The 25209-nt window shown below is 40.7% G+C and overlaps 1 protein-coding gene across 3 annotated transcripts in view; it reads right to left on the bottom strand.

The window, feature by feature from the left end:
* The window catches only part of ZC3H7A (zinc finger CCCH-type containing 7A), a 45105-nt gene extending 20675 nt beyond the window's left edge, over positions 1-24430 (bottom strand). For all 3 annotated transcript variants that reach the window (XR_013347382.1, XM_077829107.1, XM_077829108.1), the window contains exons 1-9: positions 24297-24430; positions 9629-9732; positions 8686-8725; positions 7585-7782; positions 6134-6292; positions 3302-3382; positions 3173-3214; positions 2282-2315; positions 1061-1347 (exon numbers count right to left, since the gene is read on the bottom strand). Coding sequence is in view for 2 of the 3 variants with exons in the window: in XM_077829107.1 (XP_077685233.1) it covers positions 1061-1347; positions 2282-2315; positions 3173-3214; positions 3302-3382; positions 6134-6292; positions 7585-7782; positions 8686-8725; positions 9629-9696 (909 nt within the window). In the remaining variant the exon portion in view is untranslated. The remainder of the gene's footprint in view (positions 1-1060; positions 1348-2281; positions 2316-3172; positions 3215-3301; positions 3383-6133; positions 6293-7584; positions 7783-8685; positions 8726-9628; positions 9733-24296) is intronic.
* Positions 24431-25209: the final 779 nt, after the last annotated feature.

The raw sequence follows: 25209 nt of genomic DNA, 5'->3' as shown, positions 1-25209 counted from the left end.
ACTTTATACACGGTGAATAGTCCTATTAACTTCAGCAGAACTAATCACAACATGTAAAGTCAAGCACAGGTTTAAAACCCTTGCAGGACCAGGACCAGACCCTGAGAGTTTAGTTTCTAAAATACCTTTAAATACACAGACAAAAGAGGCAGCAGAAATTAAAGAGGCCTAAAAATATCTAATGGAATTTTAAGAAGTCTTATTCTAACATGGTAGATTGTTTCCTAGAACTCCTTTACTTTGCAATATCTATTTCAGAAATTTAGAAAGTTACATTTCTCAGTTTATTTTAAAATACTGAAAGTTAAATATTCAAAGTAAGCTTTCTAAATAGTGTTGCTTTAAAAAACACTTTAAGACAGAGAATCACCACACACTTCTCAAAACTGAACTTTATTCTAAATTGTGTCCACTAAACCTGCATGAAGAATCTACTTACTACAGCCTCATTAGTAAATTATACTAATAGTATTATCCTGATTAGTTTCGTGCTGTTCTGGGAGGAACTATTATTCACTTTACAGTTACAATCTGTTCAAGAATTGACATGATACCATTTCCTTACTTCAAGGATAATGCTATATGCTAAAGTTAACATATTAACATACTGGCAGGTTTCCCCTCCCCCCACAACTGCTCAACTGGACATCAGAGAACAGACAATTTTATGAGAGATTGCATATTTGTGTTAGCAGTTCAGCACTTCATTTTCAAATTCTTTTAGAACCGTCAGATATACACCATCTGATCCTAGTGACCTGCTATTTAATGTATCTGTCTGTTCCAGAACTGCCTCTAAACCCCTCAATCTCTGACACTGCTTCATCTTTATTACCTGATAAGAGCTGGTCGGATAATGCTGTCACTATTCTAAGAAGAAACTGAAAACATGACATTTCTGCTGGGAAGTTCATATTAGAGTCAAAAGACAGGGTGCAATTTGACAGAATAGGCATGACTATAGTTTATACACTTAGTTGTGAGCCTGCTTATCAAACTAAAAAACAAGATTTCATTTGAAATGATTCCTCTCCAGAAAAAATTAAACACAAAAGTTTACCGTTACACTTTCATCCGAGTCAGGTACAGAATCAAGTAGTTCATCAAGTTCTTCCCCAATACTAATATCATCTCCATCTCCACAATCTAAACATGCTTCTGGAATAGAGAAAGAGAGGTTTCCCCCATTTGCCAGCACTGCAGAAGGCAGAGAACTCTTTTCCACTTGAAGAGGCATGACAGAAGATACGGATTGCATAGGTATTGAGGCCAAGTCACTTGACACTTCTGGGACAAAATTTGATGACGGAACAGTAGAAAGTGTCTCTTGTTTCTCTTCTGATAAATCTGAAACAGGTAATTTGGGAAAGAGACCAAAACTTTTAGTCAATGTTCTGCAAAAAAAAAAAAAAAAAAGATTCTTTCACCACTTTTAATCTGGTACAAATATGTTTTGCCTTAAAGAAATTTAATTTTGGAATAAAGATATAGATGCTTAAGAAAAGCATAACAAGTGTTTGTATTAACCAATTAACTTCAGAAGAAAATATGCAGATGTGTATATTGGAATGTTTGCATATTTTGAAATACTAAGTAGGCAGGAAGAGTCGGAGACTTGTGGCCTAAGTTATCACATGCTAGCTTTATTCTGCCTCCCCACGTCCACTCCCTCAGCACTAATTTTTCCAAGTTACAGAAGTTATATTAGAACACCACAATATTAAAAAAAAAGAGAAAACAACAACAAAGTCAGGAAATTTAAATAAAGTTTGCACAGCCACCTTAACCTGTATGCATACACACACACACACACCATTCACTCAAATCCCTCAAAATGCCATACACCTTTCACACAGTCTATTAAGTTTAGTTTGCTGGCAAATTAAAAAACTGTTCTAAGAAGTGATATGTGAAGTTATTTCTTGGACTGACTTGAGAAACTTTTTTGATTTTTTTAAATAATTTTTTTAACCCCTTGAAGTGGAGACTGTCACCTTTACAAGTCACTGCAGTTATTACCTATGACAAGGGATGTGGGAGAAACCACTGCTGAAGTCATCTTTGAAAGCAGCTTTCCTAGTTGTAATGCTCTTTGTACCTTCACACACACTTGATAGAAATATAATACCAGTTTCACAGAAGGCAAACTCCGGAGAAGAGCTCAATTCATGATTCATATAAAGAATTTTATGAATATTGACAATGACAAACACACCAGCGCTGCACTTTGTATTTAGCTTCCTTTCATTAACAAACAATATTGTAGTCCAGGAAGACTCACCTGACTCAATATCTTCTACAGAAGAATTTGAATTCTGTAGATAAGTAAAACAATCAATTAATTTGAAGAGCAACAAGACCCTTCAAGCATACATTTTTAAAGTTGACTTTATCAATCTAAGTTTGACCTAAAATTTAGCTTTTGTAAAATTTATGAGAATTTAGATTTCCACAATTAAAGATGAAAGAAAAATCGCTTTTCAAACAAAAGCATTCCTTGTAGTGTGTGAAACCCAAGCACTGCAGCCATAAGAAACTGAAATTAACAAAGGTGAGACTAAACGTAACAAATTTTCATTTCCTAAAATAAGATATGCTCTTTATTTACTGTTTAGATTTAAATCAACTGTTTTAAAGTGTTCATGTTTACTAATGTAATGTGTAACCAATTCTAGCCAACATCTGTTTACAATTTAGGTGAACTTTATGCCTCTAAGACCTGGAACTGCATCTGTGCAGGTCTCATAGTACATCTTTATCAGTGTCTGAGCTGCATTCAACTTGCTATCCTTAACCTATGTGAACCATAGTACTCACCTGGACATCTGTAGTACTTAAGTTGTCATTAAGTACAGAAAGCAATGGTTAACTGTGTCCATTTAGCAAGACCTTACAAATAGTTAAGGCCAAACAGAGTAAAGACAGCATTTTTAACTATCTTTTATTCAAGGAAGTTCTCGTACAAAGATAATTTGGATAAAAGTGATCAAGTGATTGAGTAAGATATTATACTCATGGCAAAACCAAGCACAAGGTTAGACAAGAATCCTTACCATTGCCTAAGATACAGAAACTTTAACCAAATGTTAACTGGTCAGTTTCACTTCACTGTAAGAATACAGAAAATAGTTCTTTCAAAATCAATTTATACTGTGAACATGTGGAACCTTACCTTAATTGACACTTCTCCAGAAACTGAGTTTGAGGAAGTTGGCTGCAATTAAACATGTCATGGTAAGTGTAAGTTGATATTAAAAACTCAGAATGAGGTTTAAAAACAAAACAAAACAAACTTCCTTACCCTTGCTCTGACATATGCTTTTCTTATTTTTAATCCTAGTTTCTGAGCAAGTTCTTGAGTCAGCTTTATCACACTTTCATCCTAAAACAAATACATATACATTTCTATATACTTCTATACATACACACACAACCCCCACCCCTCAGGCAAAGTGGTACAACTGTTTTCTCATTCCAAAGTAAATAGGAATTATGATAGTGTGCTTCTAACCCCACATGTAAATAAAAATTATAAACATCTGCCTATAACTGAGTTCAAAGGTATATACCATTTTATCCAAGATGAGTTTAAGATCCATAAAGACAAAGGCCTTTAGCAATTAAAGTGTGATTTACAGATTCTACAGTTTGAGTATTTTTTGTAGTTTTACAAACTGAAGGCCACATTTCTATTAGCATGTCAACTATTAAAGAACATCACTGAATATTTAATTTGTTTTTGGGAATATACTCTGTTGTATCTGGAAGCGTTGTGTTAAAATCAAGTCATATTTCACTTTGTCCTAGTTAATTCATATTTTAGATGACAGATAGCATTTAGAATATTTGACAGTTTAAAGTTTAGTTTTCAGAATATGTCATATAAAGTTACAAGAAGAATCAAGGCAGATTTACTTTAAACCTTAGGGCCAAGGTATTCAAACATGAGTACCTAAAGTTAGGCTTTGAAATTGAAATTTAGACACCTAGCTAAGTGGTCCAGTTTTCAGGTGTATGAAGCAGAGAAATGCCAACTGAAGTGGTCATGTGTGCCCAGCACTTTTAAATTTCTGGCCACTTTGCCAAAAATTGTGTCTTGAAAAGGAAAAAAAAGCCACACAAAATTCACAATCATGTCTTCTAAAGGTTCATTTTGAACAGGATGCCAGATTAAAGATATATATTAATCAATATTTAGAATCAAATGGAGAAGAAGTAACCATTCACCCCACAGCATAGATAGCAAAAGAAAAATCCATGGTGGAGACTAGTCAGTGGGAGAAGCCACATCTACAAAGGCATCTGAAACAAGGCAGAAGGGGGAATGCCAAATATGAAACAGTCACGGGTCTTAAGCACAGCACAAAATCCATCACAAACGGAATAGTCAACTAGTACTAACATGACACCTGCCATTACATTACTGGGATAAGGGATGTTTACAAAGAGGTCTATCATTCAGGGCCATCCTTAGGATTTATGGGACCTGACACAGTATTATTAAACTGGTGCCCCATGACCAATGGAAGCAAGTTTTTTGTACTACAGTCATTAAAATTAAAAATGTATTTGACATAAGGGAGGTCCTTTGAAGGATTTATTTTAAAAACTGCAGGTCTGAAAATCCAAGCATTTAAGCCTAAAGATGAATACTCAGATTGTGCATCTAAAAATCCGCGGCCGCCGCTTCCCGCAGCCCCATTGGCCTGCAGCAGCAAACCACAGCCAGTGGGAGCTGCGATCGGCCGAACCTGCAGATGCGGCAGGTAAACAAACCGGCCCCGCCTGCCAGGGGCTTTCCCTGAACAAGCGACATCCCAAGTTTGGGAAACACTGCACTAATGAATTATTTTTAAAGCAAATTTTAATACAAGGTCCTGTAGACTAACATGTTCTGAGTAAATATTACAGTAATGCACAACTGTTTTTGTCAGTAAATTCAGAATCTGACAGTATATACCTGGGGGTTGGCAAATGCCTGTCAAATGACTTCATTACCACTTGAATGGCTCTTTAACAGTTTCAACATTGTGCTAATAGGCCTGGCAGGCTGGAAGGCTCTCTCACTTTTAAGTTACTAGATCCCCTCTGGAGTAAGAGTCACCAGGCTGCAGCAACCAGCTGTGGGAGCCTGCAGGAAGGGTCAGAACAGGGGATAGGAAGAGGTGGGAGGGTGGATACTAAGACCCAGGGGTACCCCAAATTTTTGGGTGACCTACACAGCCTCTAATGCCTAAGGACGGCCCTGCTATCATTTAATCCTTGTGGCCAAAGTAAATAATTCCAATTTGCATAGTTTATCTGATTCTAATGCACTTTTTAAAAATATGTATTTAAAGGAGAGGACATTTTACTGAAGGTAAGAAGTGTGATTTGAAGATTCTGAATGTATGACAGGTAAATAAATATTAGAATAGCTAGAGGAAATCCAGAACATTAAAGAAATTCAAAAACAATCTGATACTCAGATTGAGGCTCCCATGCCACAAGTGGCTCTTTAATGCATCTCCTGCGGTTCTTTGCAGCACATGCTATTAAAACACAAATGTGATTTAAATTATTAACCAATCAGGAGACTTTTACTATGTTATTAACCAACTGTAGTTGATAAAATAATATGTGGTCAGTCATTCTGCTGTGAGAATTATATATTATATATATATATATATAAAAATAAATAAAAATGAAAACTAAATAATTATTTCCCATCATACAGTTTCAATATGAATATGGAGTACTATAGTGTGAATTTATCGTTTCATTTACCACTGTGGCTCTTTTGGGTAATGCTGATTGCTCATTTGGCTTCTGAACCACTGAGGTCTGAGTATCACTGCTCTAAAAGAATCTCACTGGTGCCATCCATACATACTAGCAAAACCAAAACATCACGTGACTCAATTTTCCTTGCTGAAAAAGATCAGGCAACTGTGTCAGCTCTACTTAATTTGGGGGCCCTAGTTTTTCCTACCAAAAAAACCAAAACAAATAAAAAACCCTCATATTTCTTAGCTTCCGCACTGAAAACAGGTGCAATAAATAAGCATTCGAGAAAATACTGTATTACATAAAGTACCAGCTATTTCCAAAACATTATTTGTAAAGTAAACTTAACAATGTATAATTTACTTACCTGTGGTACAGCCAGAGAGCATTTTGCAACAACATCGTAAGCCTTCTTATACCTTCCCAATTCATTTAAGGCTTTGGATTTCCGATATAGAGCTCTGAAATTGTTTTCATTTAACCTTAAAGCTATTTCACAGTTTTCTAGAACTTTATCATGCAATCTCTGTGAGAAAGGCAAAAAAGTTTAAGGGCTTATTCAATAAATAATATTTTGTTACTAGAGTAGAAGATTCAAATAGCGTATATTTAAATCAAAAAGTGCTGGAATTCTTCTTAGGATGTTATTCCTTGTTAACGTTTTACTTCTGGAAAAAAGTGAGTAACTCTGACCCAAAATTAACGCTGTTTACTGTTCTTACAAATAGCATGGAATGCTGTGTAGTCAGATTGCAAATGAAGACGGACAGTATTTTGTCAAAGTATGCTAGAACCCTCTTTGTAGTCCAGCTAAAACATAATTCAACCTTGAAATAATAAAAAAAAGTTAGTATTTATTTCAAGGCTACCATTTACCATGTTTAATGAAAAATCACTGACTCAGGTAGCACAGCAGAGTAGTTACCTTACAAAGGTAGCGTTCATGCAGCAAAAGTACTAAAGCCTGCTTGTACTAAGCCTCATGATCCTAGTTTATATTATTTGACAAAAGTGCAGTGTATCTGGCTCACAGAAAGACAGACAGCCCTATTACTTGGACAGATTCTGGATAGTTCAGTTCTAGATGAATTCAAGGTAGAAGTTTAAGATTTTATTTTGAATTCATTCTGGAAATAAGACAGGGTTTTCTTTATGTAGCTGGAAAGGAAGGAAACAGTAATAATGCCTTTGGTTCATTAATTCTTCATACTTGATATCTGTTGATGTTCCAGTAAATGGATCACTATAATGGTAAATGACAAATGGAAAATTTTAGAAGAGGCACCACAGATGATTTGTGAGAGGAGGAAGTATCTGGCCTCACTCATTAGCAACTTTTCTAGACAATTAAGGAGCAGCACTAGTACTGTATATATACACACATTTATGCTCCCTACATAGGTCACACTGGTTGAAAAGGTCCATGTGTAGCTTAAGTATAAAGCCCAGTGAAAAATAGGGGCATCATTAAGATCTCCCCCCACCCCCCAAAAACATGTCCACCCACAGGCAAAAAGACAGGGAAGTAGGTATAGTACAAATCTTATCTGAAGGATGAACCTACCGCTTTATCAGCATTTGAGTGTGGTATGACCATTTTATATTAGTAGGATACTTCTAGTATTATTGTCTAAATATATCTAGACACATGCTTACATATTTAAAGAGAGACGACTGAGAATCAAGTTTTGAATCATTTTGACAATTCTCAAACCATAACCAAGAGCTCTTTATCTACTAGTGAATTTTCTATGGCTTCATATTTTGTTAATGTACTCTCTCTGAAAAGAAGCAAAAGCTTAAATAAAAATAGCTTACCAAATTTGAATAACATGCTATACGGTTTACATGCAGCTTCTCTAGTATTTCATTGGAAATGTGGATTTCTTCAGAATTGGCATAATCTGATATGTTTAAAGCTTCTGTATAGTGGCTCTGTGACCTTCCCCAATCACCTTCTCGGTATGCATCATTCCCTTCATTGAAGAGATTTCTAACAAGCCCTCGTATGAATAACTGGAACAAAGAAGCACTCATGAACAGAAGAACTCTCTGCAAACATTCCATACTTCTGAATACATATTAACTCACAATTTTCTCGCAACAAGTTAATGGGAAAAAAATTGAATGCAAAGATTTGGTTTCCAGGTTAAAAGAAAATACACTACAGGAAAGTAGCAAGAGAAGTATTATCTAGGCATTTCTAAGGTACCCATTACCAAAGAACCTAGGTATAAATGTAGGACACAACTGTTGACAAAGCAGCTCATGAAAGATGTACGACATGTGAAATAGTTACCCTTTGCAGGAACAAAATACACACACACACACACACACACACACTATATATATTCTGGTATTTCACACGGAAGTCTCAGACAGGAAAAGTTTGGATCAGACCAGTTGCCCATTCATGTCCAAAACTCAAACCACTGAGAAAGAAGAGAGTTTTAATATCAACAGAAAGCGAGTTGCAAAACTAAACTAATGACCAGTTATCTACAACTGCAGAAAAATGCCTGGGTAGTTTCACCATGTGAATCTACCTCCTCCTGTCTAGCCAATGAGGTGCTAAACTAACTTCACTGAAAAAAGAACACGATCTTGATTCCTGAAATTGTAGGAACTAAGTTTGTAGCCAAGGTTGAGTGAACTTGCAGTTTAAAAATTCTCTCTCTGAGCTACTATATAACTTATTTCTGTGCATTCAAATATTTGATTATATACATGGCAGGGTGGGACAAGATAGTGAAAGATAAATACCACTGTAGTTTATCAGTATTAAAAACTAGTAAAAATGTCATTTAGACCCTCAGAAAAACTGACAGTTTTTTTTTTTAAAAAAAGCACCACAAGGAAGATTTCTACCTATTATAGAATCATATGTTTCTAATAGATTTCAGAGAATAACTCCATTACCTCATACTGTTCTTGTGTCCCTGGATAGGGCAGAGTAGACCTAGGAATTAAAGATAAGCAAATTTTGTAAATGAGTAGATTGTTAAAAATAAATATTAAACTTCGTGTTGTCTGTAGCACTCAGAACCCTTAATTCATTCCCTGAGCACCATCCATTTTGTATATTAGGCAGGGGTCCTAGAAAAAAGAGTAGCTGTTAATTACATGTTTCAGAGTAGCAGCCGTGTTAGTCTCTAAGGTGCCACAAGTACTCCTTTTCTTTTTGCGGATACAGACTAACACATTTATTTGAGCATAGGTTTTCGTGAGCTACAGCTCACTTTGTCGGATGCAGTGAGCTGTAGCTCATGAAAGCCTATGCTCAAATAAATGTTAGTCTCTAAGGTGCCACATGTACTCCTTTTCTTTTTGTTAATTACATGAGTGCACACTACTGTAATGCTTACGCACCAGTAGCCTAAATTAAGGGTGCATGGTCAGCCTTAGTTCTGGCATTCCTACTTGTGTTAAAGCAAACGGGAGGGTCAGTTTTGAGCCCCTAAACATTTAAAAACAAGAGTATGCTGAAATGTGGATAGATAACGAAGTATGAATTGGCCAAATGTTCACCCTTATCTCACTCTTTAAAGACAGTATAAATAAAAAGTCTAACCACATTTTAAGTCTCAGGTTTCAGAGTAACAGCCGTGTTAGTCTGTATGCGCAAAAAGAAAAGGAGGACTTGTGGCACCTTAGAGACTAACCAATTTATTTGAGCATGAGCTTTCATGAGCTACAGCTCACTTCATCGGATACCGATGAAGTGAGCTGTAGCTCACGAAAGCTCATGCTCAAATAAATTGGTTAGTCTCTAAGGTGCCACAAGTCCTCCTTTTCTTTTCACATTTTAAGTAGGACTGTACACACACACAAACCCATAAGAACATCTGTCATAAGATCTTACTGTATAAATTGCAATCCTTTCTTGATGTCCTGCTGTCTGATACTTCTGTCTTCAGGTACACTGGACATGTTACCCCGCACATCCACTTTTTAACTCTGCGGTTTCTGAAAGAATAAACAGAGGCTTTTAACATGCCCCACTTGCTAGTACATTTGCCTCTAGACCAGATGGTTCAAATCTCACACCAAGGCTAGGTTCAATAACAATGCTGATACTGCACAGAAGTAGGAGCGAGAAGTCATTTTTTCCAGACGCTGCATTAAAATTAAGTTCCTACTATAAGCAGGGGCGGGTATAAGCCGAGTGTCCAACCCAACATTCTCTTTTTTCTCCCGAGTTGTGTGCAACAATTTCACAGAGAACCTCCCCGCCAATCTCTGTTTCTATTCCTCTCACCTGCTGAGAATGTTATTCCTCCACTCATGAAGGACTAGATAGACTTATAAGTGAAGTGTGTCAGAGCCACTGCAAAAATAGCCAGGCTAGTCACTACCAAACAGCGGTAAGTACTCTGACTATTCGGGAACTTGTCCACTCTAGATGGCATAGGACCGTGTTACAGTCTCAAACAAACTTGGCAAGCCGCCAGTCAAACACTTATTTGACCATGGTCAAATATTCCAGCAAGAATGCCCTAACATAGGCTATGGCCTACCTCTCTGATTGCATCAAGTACTCCTGGGGAATTCTGCACCACTGCGCTTGCAGAATTTGCGCAGAAATTAGAGTTGTGAATGCAGGGATTTCCTTTTTCTCCCACAGAAATGGGTTGCAGAGGTGCTGCTGGCCACTGGACCCCGCAGCCCAACTTGCAAGTAGAAGACACTGGGGTGGGGGGAGGGAGAGGGAGAAGCAGGAGGGGGAGGAGATGGAGGACTCTCAGCAGCTGCAGTTCCTGGCATGCCCTGAAGGAAGGAGGTGGCGTACAGGAAACTCCATACAAGCCTAGGACCCAGCACCAAGATGTTTCTCCGTCTGGATCCCTGGGCTCTGGGGGGAAGAGGGGTGCAAGTATTGGGGCTGGGGAGGACCTCCAGGTGGGCTCTGAGGGAAGAGGGGGTGCAAGTGTCTGGGCTGGGGGGGCACCCTCCTGCTGTGCTCTGAGGGGGAAGGGGCAGAGGAAACAGGGGTTTCTTTAACACTCTGCTCCAGGGGAAATTGTGGTGTGTCTGTATTGTTACAGATGTAGTTGCTGACAGGTATTTTGAAATAAATTACCAAAATAACTGAAACTGGTGTGATTATATAGTGTTATTTTGACTAATAAAATATACAGAATTTTGCAGAATTTTAAAATATCGTGCGCAGAATTTTTAATTTTTTGGCTTAGAATTCCCCCAGGAGTAATCATGGTGCCATTCTTTCATTTTTCTAGAACTTCATTTCATTCTGTTTCTAATTATTCTGAATTAAAACAACTTAGTTAAGTAACATTTTTGGTAATTTGGCGTAAGTACCTATGGTTGTCTTACTTTTTTAGGGCTGTTGATTAATCACAGTTAACTCACTCGATTAACTAAAAAAAAATTATTCACAATTAAAAAAATTAATCTTGATTAATCACCCTGTAAAAAACAGAATACCAACTGAAATTTATTAAATATTTTTGGATGTTTTTCTACATTTTCAAATATATCGATTTCAATTACAACACAGAATACAAAGTGTACAGTGTTCACATTATTTTTATTACAAATATCTGCACTGTAAAAATGACAAAGAAAAGAAACAATATTTTTCAATTCATCTCATACAAGTACTGTAGCGCAATCTCTATCATGAAAGTGCAACTTACAACTGTAGGGGTTTTTTGTTACATAACTGCACTCAAAAACAAAACAATGTAGAACTTCAGAGCCTACAAGTCCATTCAGTCCTATTTCTTGTTCAGCCAATTGCTAAGACAAACAAGTTTGTTTGCATTTGTGGGAGATTTTTGGACCAGTCAAATACCCAACCCTGCTCTCAAAAAAACAAATTCACTGCACTACTGCTAAAATACCAGCAGATGCTCACAAAATATTTTGCACCAATAACTGCTGTTGTATTTCTTGCAGGCGAAATAAACTTGTAATACTGTTTCATTTATTACTGAAAAATACGTTGGAATACCCTCTAATATGAACGATACCGACCGTATGAAGTCAAAATCTAGAGAGATGTTTTTGTATCTTCATCTCCTAACTGCTGACAGAATTAAAAGCAAGATGAGTCTAATTAGTAAGCCTCTCAGTTTTGTGATCAACACACATGACTTAAAAATCCATCACAATGTTTAGGTTTGCTTTGACAAACTCAGAAAGAGCTCAAGTGTAGATATTTGTCTTTTGTGTCACAGCTTTAATACAAATTAATCTGATTAAGCCTTGGCGGAAACAAAAGGTATTGCTGAAATTAGGGATGTATATATCGTTTAAAAAGTTAACTGTTTAAACTATTAAAATTATATCATTTAACCAATTAAAGGGAGAGGGGCTGGGGCAGCTCCGGCCAGGTCGCCCCAGGGCTAGGGGCTAAAGGTTAGGGTGGGTTAAAGGTAAGACTAATGCTGACGATTTGATAATTTATATCCTTAGTTAAAATATCATTCAATTTAACTCATTGATCTTTTCTTGTTTAATGGTCCTATAGCTATTAAAGTTTAATCAATCATTTGTTCAGATTATAAAGTTATTTCTCCTCCTCCCCCTGCCATTACAATGAAGGAGCATCTACATTCAATACTCTTGGTGTTCCTGACAATCTTAAAAATACACATACAATGCAAGTCACTCCTTATATAAAAAGGGACAAAAAAAGTAATACAGTACACCAGTTTCAACACTAAGGATGCCCTAAGTGTGACCAAATAGCTAATGCAATTCTATCTGTCCTCTAACTGCAATGCAAGAGCAATACCGATTCTGAAATGACGGAATTAACAGCAAGACATATTTCTTTAAACTATGGTTGAGTAAGATTGCCCCTAGAATAAAACTTATATGGTAACTTTCAGCATTCAGCAAGTTTACAGTTAAGCTGTGCTTCCTTCTGGAGGAAAAGGAAGGGTTTTTGTTTTATCTTTTAAATAGAGCTGAATTTATTTTGTTTAAAAAATATTAAAGTTTAAAAACTGTATGTAATAAATTAACAGATTCTATATTTCTATCAAGTTCCCATTTTATTTCATTAATTTTTCTAATAAAGGAAGAATAGCCCTCAGGAAAAATCATGTTCAGACAACCAAGAAGAAAGGAGGATTCTGATAAGTTAAGACATTGTCCAACAAGTGTTCGTGTGGAAAGGAAAGAATTTGTACTGGTTGGGTGAAAGTGAAACACTTTAGATATTTGTAATGCATAGTTTAAAAAGTTATTTCACTCAGCATAGTTGTAAAAGGATATATTTCTCCCCAAAAGTCATTTTATGATGAACAAATTTGGGGAATTTAATCATGATATGTTTATAAAATGTGTGTGCAGGCAGCTATTTGAAAAGTTGTCTAACATGCCAATGGAAAATGCTAAGTGTGTCCATAGACCAGTTGCTGGGACTGAACAACATGGGATGGATCACATGAGATGGATCACAAGATAATTGCCCTGTTCTGTTCAATCCCTCTGAAGATCTGGCGTTGGCCACTGTTGGCAGACAGGATACTAAACTAGATGGACCACTGGTCTGATCCTGTGTGGCCTTTCTCATGTCCTTATCACTTGGTCTCACTCCCCTTCAACGCATGGATGTATTTTTCCCCCCCCTATAATTCATATAGCACCCCTGACAACAGTATTTGGATATTTGTACTGTAACATTTAAGGAAAACAAGAAAATTTTCAAAAGCATTTGAGTTGAGTTATTTAGGAGTCTAAGGGTAGGTCTATACAGCATTTTGGAGCCCACGGGAGCAAGCTTCCCAGGCTGGCCAACCATTAATCAGTTCAAATGAAAATTTAGAGCCAGTTCAAAACTTCATCCAAAAATCTCTAACTGTCCACACTGACAGTTGAAGAGCTATTCTACAGAGAATGAGGACTGTGGAAATTGATTCTTATCCTAAAGAAATGTTCTTGACTGCTCAGAAAGAAAAGGAAGCAACCATGAGTAACATTTTGTTCTCTGATGAAGTTCTCAAAAAGGGAAACAGTCCTAAACAAAAACACTCAGCTGGTATTTATGCATTTTTGACCTTTACCATGCTCAACCTATAAACCCAACCTGTGGCACAGGTGCAGATAATTTGTTCAAACTTTAAACACACACACACACTCACTTACTTACTTCTAGGCCGAGAAAATTCCAGGCCATAAGTTACTTCAGCCAAAAGGTAGATTTTCCAGATGAGCAACTTTTTAATTAAAATCTAAAAGTAACCCTAAATCATTTACTGTTAATACCTTGCATTTTTCTAATACCTTTCATCCAAGGATCTTAAAAAGCTATATCATCTCTGTAAGGTATAAGAATTATTCTCATTTTAACCATGCCTAAAATGTGGCACAGAGTTGAAACACATCCCCAAAGGACCCCTCAAGTTCTCTGTTCCACTGAATATACAGAATTCCTTATTGTGACCCTTGATACCAAACAGATAAAATAGAAAGTCAATTATAGCTAAGCTTAAGAATATGCCACTGATACAAAGTACTCAAAGTTTATTCATTCATTTGGGTACAAAGGCAACCTTCAATGATCCTTTTCCAGGATAGGAAATACACCATAAAAGCCTAGGACAACATACTTTAACATATTCTCCACTGTTTTATATTTAAATTTCTTTCCTATGACTTTATTAGTCAATTCTATAGTGTTTTTAGATCTAGGCAAGACAGATACAAAATAAACTTTGTAAAGTATTGTATAGTAGAAGCACATGGCATAATGGTAAGCAATTCCAAGCACACATGCCAAAAGGCAGCATGAAAATCTTTCTATCTGGGCATGTGAGCATCTCTGCTTCCCATCTTCACCACTCCATGGATTAAACTTCTGAATTCCAGTTACAGTAAGCGTGAGGAGATATAAAAAGAAACACCAAAGCCAGGCTGGACATATGCCACCATCTTCCCACAAAAAGAAAGGAAATTTCCCAAAACTCAGGCTCATGACAACTAATATGACATTGGCAGGTTACAATACCAACATTATTTACATATTGATCTTGCCCACCCCACACCTGGTATGTACACCACAGAACAAGTCTGCATGTATCATCAAAACCTTGGAAAATGATAGGACCAGTTTTATCCTGGTATAGTTCATGCCACCAGGCTCCTCAATACATCATAATCTTACAGAGAGAACAAAGAAGGTAGAGTGGCAATAGTACTGGTATTTGACCTCGGAAGAACTCATTGAGTTCTCTAGCATGTACACCACAGAACAGGTCGAATATGGAAATCCTAGCATTATCCAGATCGCTTTTCTTCTCCCAAACAGACAACTGCCAGAGCTGTTGTACATCACAGCCACTGTTGAACACATAGATATTAGCAGTGTTGTCAGCCCAAAGGTCAACAATCAATTATTTGAACCCTAAAAAATGAGATTGGCCTAAAAAAACCAAGATTTTTAAAAGCAGAGAATATATTGAGGTTTTTGTCTATCTTTTGATCCTTGACTTGACCCATCCACCCCCAGTGAGAGAGAGAAATAGTATGCCACTACTCCCAAATTTATTAACATGATTTTGGCACCTGCTACAGAAGCTTACACCCCCACCTCTGCCCATCCCCCTTCCATCTACCCACTACCCTATTAATTCTCTATCCCTTGCTCCACCCAGCCTCACCTCAAAAAATCAAAATATCAGGGTTGGAAGGGACCTCAGGAGGTCATCTAGTCCAACCCCCTGCTCAAAGCAGGACCAATCCCCAACTAAATCATCCCAGCCAAGGCTTTATCAAGCCTGACCTTAAAAACCTCTAAGGAAGGAGATTCCACCATCTCCCTAGATAACACATTCTGGTTTTTCACCACCCTCCTAGTGAAAAAGATTTTCCCAATATCCAACCTAAACCTCCCCCACTGCAACTTGAGACCATTACTCCTTGTTCTGTCATCTGTTACCACTGAGAACAGTCTAGATCCATCCTCTTTGGAACCCCCTTTCAGGTAGTTGAAAGCAGCTATCAAATCCCCCCACTCTTCTCTTCTGAAGACTAAATCCCAGTTCCCTCAGCCTCTCCTCATAAGTCATGTGTTCCAGTCCCCTAATCATTTTTGTTGCCCTCCACTGGACTCCTTCAGTTTTGTGCCCACCCTACAAGAAGGATGTGGAAAAACTGGACACAGTACTCCAGATGAGACCTCACCAATGTCAAATAGAGAGGAACGATCACATCCCTCGATCTGCTGGCAATGCCCCTACTTATACAGCCCAAAATGCTGTTAGTCTTCTTGGCAACAAGGGCACACTGTTGACTCATATCCAGCTTCTCGTCCACTGTAACCCCTACGTCCTTTTCTGCAGAACTGCTGCCCAGCCATTCGGTCTCTAGGCTGTAGCAATGCATGTGATTCTTCTGTCCTAAGTGCAGGACTCTGCACTTGTCCTTGTTGAACCTCATCAGATTTCTTTTGGCCCAATCCTCTGATTTGTCTAGGTTCTTCTGTATCCTATCCTTACCCTCCAGCGTATCTATCACTCCTCCAGTTTAGTGTCATCTGTAAACTTGCTGAGGGTTCAGTCCACACCGTCCTCCAGATCATTAATGAAGATATTGAACAAAACCGGCCCCAGGACTGACCCTTGGGGCACTCCGCTTGATACTGGCTGCCAACTAGACATGGAGCCATTGATCACTACCCGTTGAGCCAACGATCTAGCCAGCTTTCTATCCACCTTGTAGTCCATTCATCCAGCCCATACTTCTTTAACTTGCTGGCAAGAATACTGTGGGAGACTTTATCAAAAGCTTTGCTAAAGTCAAGGAATAACACGTCCACGGCTTTCCCCTCATCCACAGAGCCAGTTATCTCATCATAGAAAGCAATTAGATTAGTCAGGCATGACTTGCCCTTGGTGAACCCATGCTGACTGTTCCCTTGGTGAATCCACCTCTGCTCTTCCTGCACCTCATGGGCTCTTCACTCATCTCTCCCGGCCTAGAGGAGCTGCAGCAGGGTCTCCTGTCTCCCCTTCCTGGCTGGCGGGCAGCACCTGGGGTTCTTCACCCACTCCTGTCCCCTCAAGGACAGGGTGTTGCAGGGAAGGAGAGTGAAGTGGGGAAGCAGCTGATGAACCATTCACTTGCTCACAAGAGGGGCGGAAGGAGCAGAGCCACCCTGAGCTGCTGGGCTCCCTCTGCACCCTCTTTCTTCCTATAAGAATGGTATCTGCTCCTGAGGGGAGACAGAATAGTATTCTGTCTGCTTGTAAATTGGCTGCTCTTCCCCAGGAGGCGTGACACTGGGGAAAGCAGCCAGTCAAAAGGGGTTTCCCTACCAGGCATGGCTGAAATTTGTGAAGGCTTGAGCTTTTTGCACCATCAGAACACTGCTCCAACCCCAGCCAAACCTGTGTGATCCATGAAAAAGGTCACTGGAGTTGGCAATACTAGGCAGGTGGCGAATTGAGACTACTGCCTAGTGTGTAAAACTGTTATTTCATTTCCTCCCTAATCCTGTTGGTCTGTTTCACCTGCCTGCTATATCTTGTCAAAAGCCTAGATTGTGAGGTCTTTGAGGCAAGGAATGCTTCCTTTGACATGTTTAGACAGTCACCTGAGGCCCCTACCTGCCTACCATAAAATAAATAAGTACAGTAACTCCTCACTTAAAGTCGTTCTGGTTAATGTTATGTTGCTGATCAATTAGAGAACACGCTCGTTTAAAGTTGTGCAATGCTCCCTTATAACGTTTGGCAGCCACCTGCTTTGTTGACTGCTTGCAGAAAGAGCAGCCTGTTGGAGCTAGCTGGTGAGGGCTTGGAACCAGGGTGGACTGGCAGCCCCACTATCAGCTCCCCTAAGTTCCCTGTGCGGCAGCTGCCCAGCAGGCTATCTATTGCTGGGTAGTTCAACTGTCCCTCTCCCCACTGCCATGTGCTGCTCCTGCCCTCTGCCTTGGAGCTGCTCCCAGGAGCCTCCTGCTTGGAGGTGAGGGGTGTGTAGAAGGAGGATGCTAATGTCAGGGTGTCCTCTCCCTCCCACCCGCACCCATCTCCACAGAGTGGGGGGAACACCACAGAGCCCAGGATGAGGGAGCTTGCTGGCAGCAGCTGCTGTCTCAACTTGCTGATCTACTTAAAAAGTCAGTGTACTTAGAGGGGGCCAGCGTATTTAAAGGGGCAATGCACGTCTCTCTCTCTCACACACATACTGTGTGTCTCTCTCTCTCTGCCATGCTGTCTCCCCTCCCTCCATTTGTGCTACCTTGTACAGTGTGAGGCTACATTAACAACGTGTTAACCCTTCAATTCTTATGGGGAAATTGGATTTGCTTAACATTGTTTTGCTTAAAGTAGCATTTTTCAGGAACATAACTAAAACGTTAAGCGAGGAGTTACTGTAATAAGTAATTAAATCCCCAACGTTAATTGTACCAGGTGACTTGAATACTTGCTCAGATGACACCTTCAAGACTGGCTCAAAATCTCATATCCACTATTACCATGAGATTCAGCCAAGTTATCTTAAGTCCGACTTGCACAGTCAGATGTTCACTGATGCAACTGGCCTAGAGGAGGACAAGAGAGGTACCCACAACTTTTACTAGTCCACACACCATTTCTGACGAAGATCGGAACTTTTTCATCTCCCTATCTAAGGGCTACATCACAAAGCTGTCTCCAGAGAGTGGATTTCCAAAAAGCTGTGATGGACAGTGTTGCTCTTCCATAGAACCAGTGAACAGTTAGTTTGGCAAAACCTTATTACCACATATTGTTAAAAACCACTGCACTCATATTCCATACTATTCCCCAAAGGTCACAGTCCAATGAAGAAGAATAGATGAAACATAAAGGCAGCAGGTTGGAGCACCACTACTTCAACACCCACTCAGAACCTGACTATGGAATAAAATTCCTGAACTACTGCTGTGAAGGTGACCAAAAAAAGTTACCCCTCAGCCACTAAATCTTGACTAGCAAAACTGTTTTGAACAGACGGTTATCTTCACCATGAACGACAAGAATTCATCCTATTTCACCTATGCTGAAGTAACCTTATACCACTGATGAATAACCTAAGGAATTCCTCCATCCAGAAGGGCATTCTACCAGCAACCCTTAAACAATGGGCCAACCTGTGCCCAAGAAAGTCATCAATGGAAGGCAGTGTAGTAAGTGAGGTCTTCAGCACCAATCTCTTCTTCCTGAGCTGTACTATCAGTTTTTTCTTTTTTACTAAATACTCCAAGCAATCACCAAATTTTTTTTACCCTCAATAGTTCATTTGATTCATCCTAATGTAAAAGGCTTGGACACTTCTTTTCCCTCCACCATTGGACAAGACAGGAGCCTCTTCTACTTTCTGCCCTATCTGATGCACTCAATGAACATTTTAAAGGCTCGATCTAACATCCAGAATGTGCCAGAAATTTTTCTTTAGGTACAAGAGATTTGGACTCAACAATAACAAAACTGTCATGAGCTCTAGGAAAGAAAAAATCATGAGAATAAGGTAGACTTCATCCACATGAAATGTACAGAACTGCATTTTCACCAAATATGCAGTCATCTCGCATATTCATATTACGGATGTCAGTGAAAGCAGATTACTATTTTGAATTGATCCAGCATTTATACTGCTAAAACTCAAAACCAATAACCAGCACCACACATTTTCTATATAGCACTTCTCATCCAGAGATCCTGAAGCACTTTACAAAGGAAAGCAAGTATCATTATCCCCCTTCGCAAAATGGGGAAACTGAAACTTTGATACAGAGATGAAGTGACTTGCCCAAGGTCACAAATTAGGTCAGCACAAAGACTCTTTGAAGCAAGAGAACTGTTGTTAGCCAGAAATATTAGTTATAAAAAGGAAATGTTAGACACTAGAGTTGCAAAAAACTGTATTTAGGGGTAATAGCCACAATTCAGCAGGTCTGATCAGTTACAGTTTGAGATATGCTAATTCTTGAAAGACCTATGTATGGAACCTCAGACTGTAGCATTAAAAAAGTAATTTTAAGTCAAGCTAATGAAAACCTCAACTAAGAGAAGACAGTTGCTAAGAATAAGACTATCATCTTTATTAACTTCCTTTCAATTTTTGATTGTTTGAAAAGGGTAACGTTACCAAAGGTCCCAACAGAATGCTGCAAAATATTGTCTAAAAGCATAGCCAGTTGACTACACGTATGGTTTGTTATTAAGAATGCTTAAGAGATCAATAAACCAAACATAGCAGTATAATACAGAAAGGAAAGAGTTAATAAGATACCAGTCCTTCTGGGATCCTTCTGGGAAGCCGTTTCTTGCAGTGCTGTTCCACAGTGGGTGTGCTTTGAAATATGCCCCCAACCACTTATATTTATAGCACAATTGCTTACAAGTTATAAAGCATTTTATATGTCAACGAAGATCCTACCCGCTAGTTTGTACCAGTTCCTTAACTTGCTGTTCTGTACATCTCCTTATCTCTGTTTTGGATACTATATTTTAAACCATGAAGGTACCTGTACTAGGACACAGAACAAACGTATCTTGCCTTTGACAGCCTTTATATTCACTAATTCCAAAAGCTGTGTTTAGCTTTGCGGAGCATTGTGGGATATGTGTCTCTTGACATAAGTGAGCAAAGAACTGTAAAAAAGACTTCATATAATATGGCATGCCCTATGCTTAACATATGCAATGGCTAACAAAGAATTTATTTACGAAAATAATTCACATCTTGACCTGGTAAGATAAGACCGATACTTAAAAATTCTTCATTTTGGAGTGGATTTTAGGAAACAATTTTGTAGATGTTATTTTCAAATTGACTGCCCTGTAGTTCAGTGTCAATGATGAAGAATAATGAAATTGCTAAAAAGCCACAGTTTCCACTTAGATTATTAGAGCTCTAGTGACTGCTTCTGCTAAGGTTAAAAAAAGTCTATTATAAGCAAGTACAAAGTGTGATTATAAGTCTTAAACATTCATCTTTAACCCTTTCCATATTTGGTGTCTGCCCCAAGAACTGTGGGGTTTTCGTTTTGGGGGGGGAGGTCTTTTATTTTTGACAAAATTCCAATCAGTCACATCAGTTACACACACTACCCTTCCCCCTTTGTGAAAACAGTTATTATGATCGATCTCTCTCTCCTCCATGCACCACCACAGTGAAAACAGCCGACATCAGGAAGCTGAAACTCAGCACACACACTTTTCATTATGAATAGTATGTGCTTTTCTAGATTTCAGGGAAAACTGTAAACTATCGAGCAGGATTGTTCTAGTGCCATTCCCCACTGGCACCAATGGCCCTGGGTGTCATAAACCTGAAAGTGGGTGTGAAGGCCATGCCCCCTCTGTGTCCTCAGGCCAGCCATGGAACCCTAATTTAAAGCCTGAGCCCCAACCCACTACCCTGCTCTATACTATGCCAGAGATAGGAGTGATAAGATGAATGGTGCCACAAGCTGAAAAAAGATATTGAGGCAGGTCCCCCCACAATGCATTGCTGTGTCCAGGACCACTGCATTCAAGGGACCTCAGGTGGGCACTTTCTAACCCATCAATTGCACTGGAACCTGCCAAAGTTGTGGCAGTTGTAATTTAAACTCCCCAAACTAGATCGCCAGCTAGCAGTTTGCCAGTTTTGCAATATCGGAAAAAGCCCCTTCTAGATCCCAGAACTGGCCCTCAGCCTAGCCACCGGAATCAAAAGAGATCAAGCAATTCAATTCAGAGTGGGGCTGAAACTGGGAGCCCAGAATGCCTACTCACCTAGGCAGCAGAGAGTACCAACCTCTCTCCACATCCAGTTGCAGTAGGCAGAAGCCAATAACCTGGCCTTGTTACCAGCCTCCATCACCAACAGCAGCATCAGTGACGGGCAGGCCAGGCCCACCGCCCAGATTAAGTACATGATACCCTGCCCACGTCTTGCAGCACAAGGAAGGGAGGAAAGAACCAACCCCCCACAAGCACTGATGGCAAATGGGAGGTGAAGAGGGAAGCAGGGAGAGCACATGGAACACTGTCCTAGTTGCTCCAGGTTAAGATTTCATCCACCTAAGGGGCATCTCCACTGTTCCCAGTCCCATCAAAGCTATATTCCATGCAGGAAAAAAAAAAATTCACTTGGCATTATTTAAAATACAATCTGTATTTACTAGTTTTAAACAGTGATTAAGTTTAAGATAATTACTTATGGTTAGTAGTAAGAAACAATTAGTGAACTGTCCTATGCCATGACGAGTTGTTTAATAAAATTCCTCTAAACTGCAATATCCCAACTCCCCTACTTTATTTGCAATAGTTCGTAGTTAAACTGAAACTAAATTAAACTGTGTTTATGAGGAAACATCTAAATATAATAAGCAAAAAAAAAAAAAACTTAAGCTTAACCGCTGAATAATATACTCCTTTTGAAGTTATTTATCAGCAGCATTTTGTTACAGTATGTTTAGATTCTTCCCACTAATGACAAGACAAGACACTAAACGTTTTGTTTTCTTTTATGCTATCACACTTCCCCCATCATTTTTAAAACCCCCTTGAAAACTCAAAACAGAAGATATAAGCACTGCAAAGTTACTTCTCATTCCCAAGAAGTTCAGGCTGTTTTAGAGGGGAGGAGGTTGAGGTTTGTTTTTAACTAATATTTTAAGTGTCTTTCTTTATTTAGACAGAAAAAGTATTTATAAAGAAAACTATATTGATAGAAGTTTCACCAAGATAACCACAGTTAATTAAATCTGATGCTTACAACCGAGTGTGTCTTTACAGAGAGACACCATCAACTTTAAAATCATTTCTGTGTTTTATTTTATTTTTTTGCCTACTACTTTCCAAGTAACTTTTACTATAACTGAATGATTAAGTATTTCTGTATATTTCTCCTGATTGCTCAATTTGTGAACATGATAGCACTTTGCATATATTAAGGTGTTTTTCTTAACTTTGTAGAAATTAATTAATACCAATTGTAAACAAATTCATTCTTAACATACAGGAAAGAAAATCATATACAAATGGAAAAGGTAACTCACACCACACTGTGATTGTGTAACACTACTGACATGTTTCAGAGTAGCAGCCGTGTTAGTCTGTATTCGCAAAAAGAAAAGGAGTGTACTTGTGGCACCTTAGAGACTAACAAAGGGGGCGGGGGTTGGATAAGGGGTAGGAGATCCCGGGGGGGAGGTAGTAAGGGGACAGGCAGCAGGGGGTGATTGGATAGGGCAGAGGTTCAGGGGGTGTGTGTGTCAGGGAGCGGTTTGATCAGCATGGGAGTCCCAGGGGACAGTGAGCAGGGGGGTTGGATAGGGGGTGGGGTCGTGGATGGGGTCAGGGCAGTGAGGGGACAGGGGTGGTTGGATGGGGCAGAGGTTTGGGGGGTGGGGGGGCAATAGGCATGGGAGTCCCGACAGGCCTGTCAGGGGGCGGGGGTGTGGACAGGGGTCAGGGCAGTCGGGGGGGGGGGTGGATAGGGGGTGAGGTCCCAGGGGGGCAGTGAGGGGCAGGGGTCCAGGAGGGGGCAGTCAGGGGACAAGGAGCTCGGAGGGTTGTATGGGTTGGTAGTTCTGAGGGGGGCAGTCAAGGGGCAGGAAGTGGGAGGGGGTGGATATGGGGTAGGGGCTAGGTTGTTTGGGGAGGCACAGCCTTCCCTACCTAGTCCCCCCATACAGTTTTGCAACCCCAATGTGGCCTTCGGGCCAAAAAGTTTGCCCACCCCGCTATAGGGTGTACCTGAAGATCAATTAAAATACTGTTTTAATAGTACTTGGTGTATTTGACACCACTTTGTATATAAACAGTCTCTGAATAATGAGCTTCTTATAGTCACTTTCCCTCCTTTGCCAACTATTTTTTCTTCTCTCACTCATCACACAGGAACAGAAAACTGCCATTTTAAGAGCCATAGGAAAATGCAGTTGTAAAACCAAAAAAATAGCAGACATACTCGGGAGCGGGTGTAACACCTGACCTTGCTGTAAATCATTGTTTAAAACGGACCAGACTGAGTGGATAGGGCCAGGGGCTCTTGAAGTTCTATCAAGTCACAATTAGGCTGTAAGAGTTGATAGGCTGGGGCGGCCTGTCCCCCAGCACCTCCCTCCCCACTCTCACCGGGGCCCTCCAGCCGCAGCAGGGATTGTCAGCGGCTAAAAGAGGTTCCACACACACGCTCCGTTCACGCCACAGGGGGATCACACCCAAAGGGTCCCGGCCCGTACTTCGCAACGGGCACTTCGCATTGCCTGCCGTGTGTTCGTTCCCCACACCTCCATCGGGAGCCCCCGCCGCAGAACCACAAACGAGGGTCTTCACCAAGCCCAGCACAAGATTAACACGAGCTGAGGAGGAGGAGGGAGGCACCAGGGTAACCCCGCTACCGGGGGCAATAAACCCAACCCCGACACTGCGGAGAGGGGACAACACCAGCTTCCCTACGGGGGGAGAGGAGGGGGAAGTGGGCCGAGAGCACCCCCACCCCTAGCGGGGGTGGTGATGGGCAATGGACAGCCTGCCCTAGGGGGGTGGGGGATCTAGCCGCCAGCTCCCGCGTTCGCTGAGCCCCCCACGTACCTGCTCGCTAGCTCCGGCGCCGGCGCAGCTGAGGAGGAAAGCGGAGGCAGCGGCGATCTCTCGGTACGACAACAACAACAGCGCCGTCTCCACTCCTGCCTCGGCAGCTACGCTGATGAAACCCGGCCACCTAGTACTTGCGCCCTCTGCCTCTGGGAGGCCAGCGCCACAACCAGCCGCCTCAAACAGAGCAGCCCCGCCCTATTAGCAGCTGTGGCCACATCTCTGCTTCTCCCATCGGCTCCACAATTCCTAGGACAGAGCCGGCTCCTCTGATTGGCTGAAACCAACAGACTCTTTGCTTCCGATTGGCTCTATATGTACCCTCCTGCCTGTCCGTTCCTTCGATTGGCTGGTTACTCAAACTATGCGCCTCTTTATCGCTCCCTTCCGGGTGCGACTGTTTGACAGGAGCAGGCAACATCTCCATCTCCAATTGGCTCCTCAACTGCCACGCCAGAGACACGCCACTCCTGATAGGCGGAGGCCGGCCGTCTCTGAATCTCCGATTGGCTTAGGTTCATCATCACACCGCCCCCTCAGGAATCAAGTGGAAGCACGGGGTGCCAGACTGTCCGCACCACCCTGTAATTAGTACTGGCTCGCATCGCTTGGGCCACCCCCCTCATAGGTACTGTTTTCTGCCTTCGACCCCTATCTCCTCGCCAACCCCGCCAACTGTCGTTGCGATGTGCAGGGTGGTGGCCGGTTCAAGTGGCAATGACAGCACTGCGCATGCGCGGGATGTGGAGGGGGGGGCGTTTTCTTTCCCCGTCTCGGGTTCTCGCTCCGCCTCCAACACGCCACTGCACCACGTGACCGGTGGTCGGGCCTGAAGAGAGCGGGTGGTGCTTCGGCGCCACGGTGTCCTGCCAACGTGGGCGCACCGCCGTGAGGGGAAGACGTTGCCTTC

Source organism: Eretmochelys imbricata, chromosome 10, assembly GCF_965152235.1.
Source record: "Eretmochelys imbricata isolate rEreImb1 chromosome 10, rEreImb1.hap1, whole genome shotgun sequence".
Taxonomy (NCBI): Eukaryota; Metazoa; Chordata; order Testudines; family Cheloniidae; genus Eretmochelys; species Eretmochelys imbricata.
The sequence above is the reverse complement of the archived record's forward strand: the minus strand, read 5'-3'. Positions and strand labels throughout refer to the sequence as shown.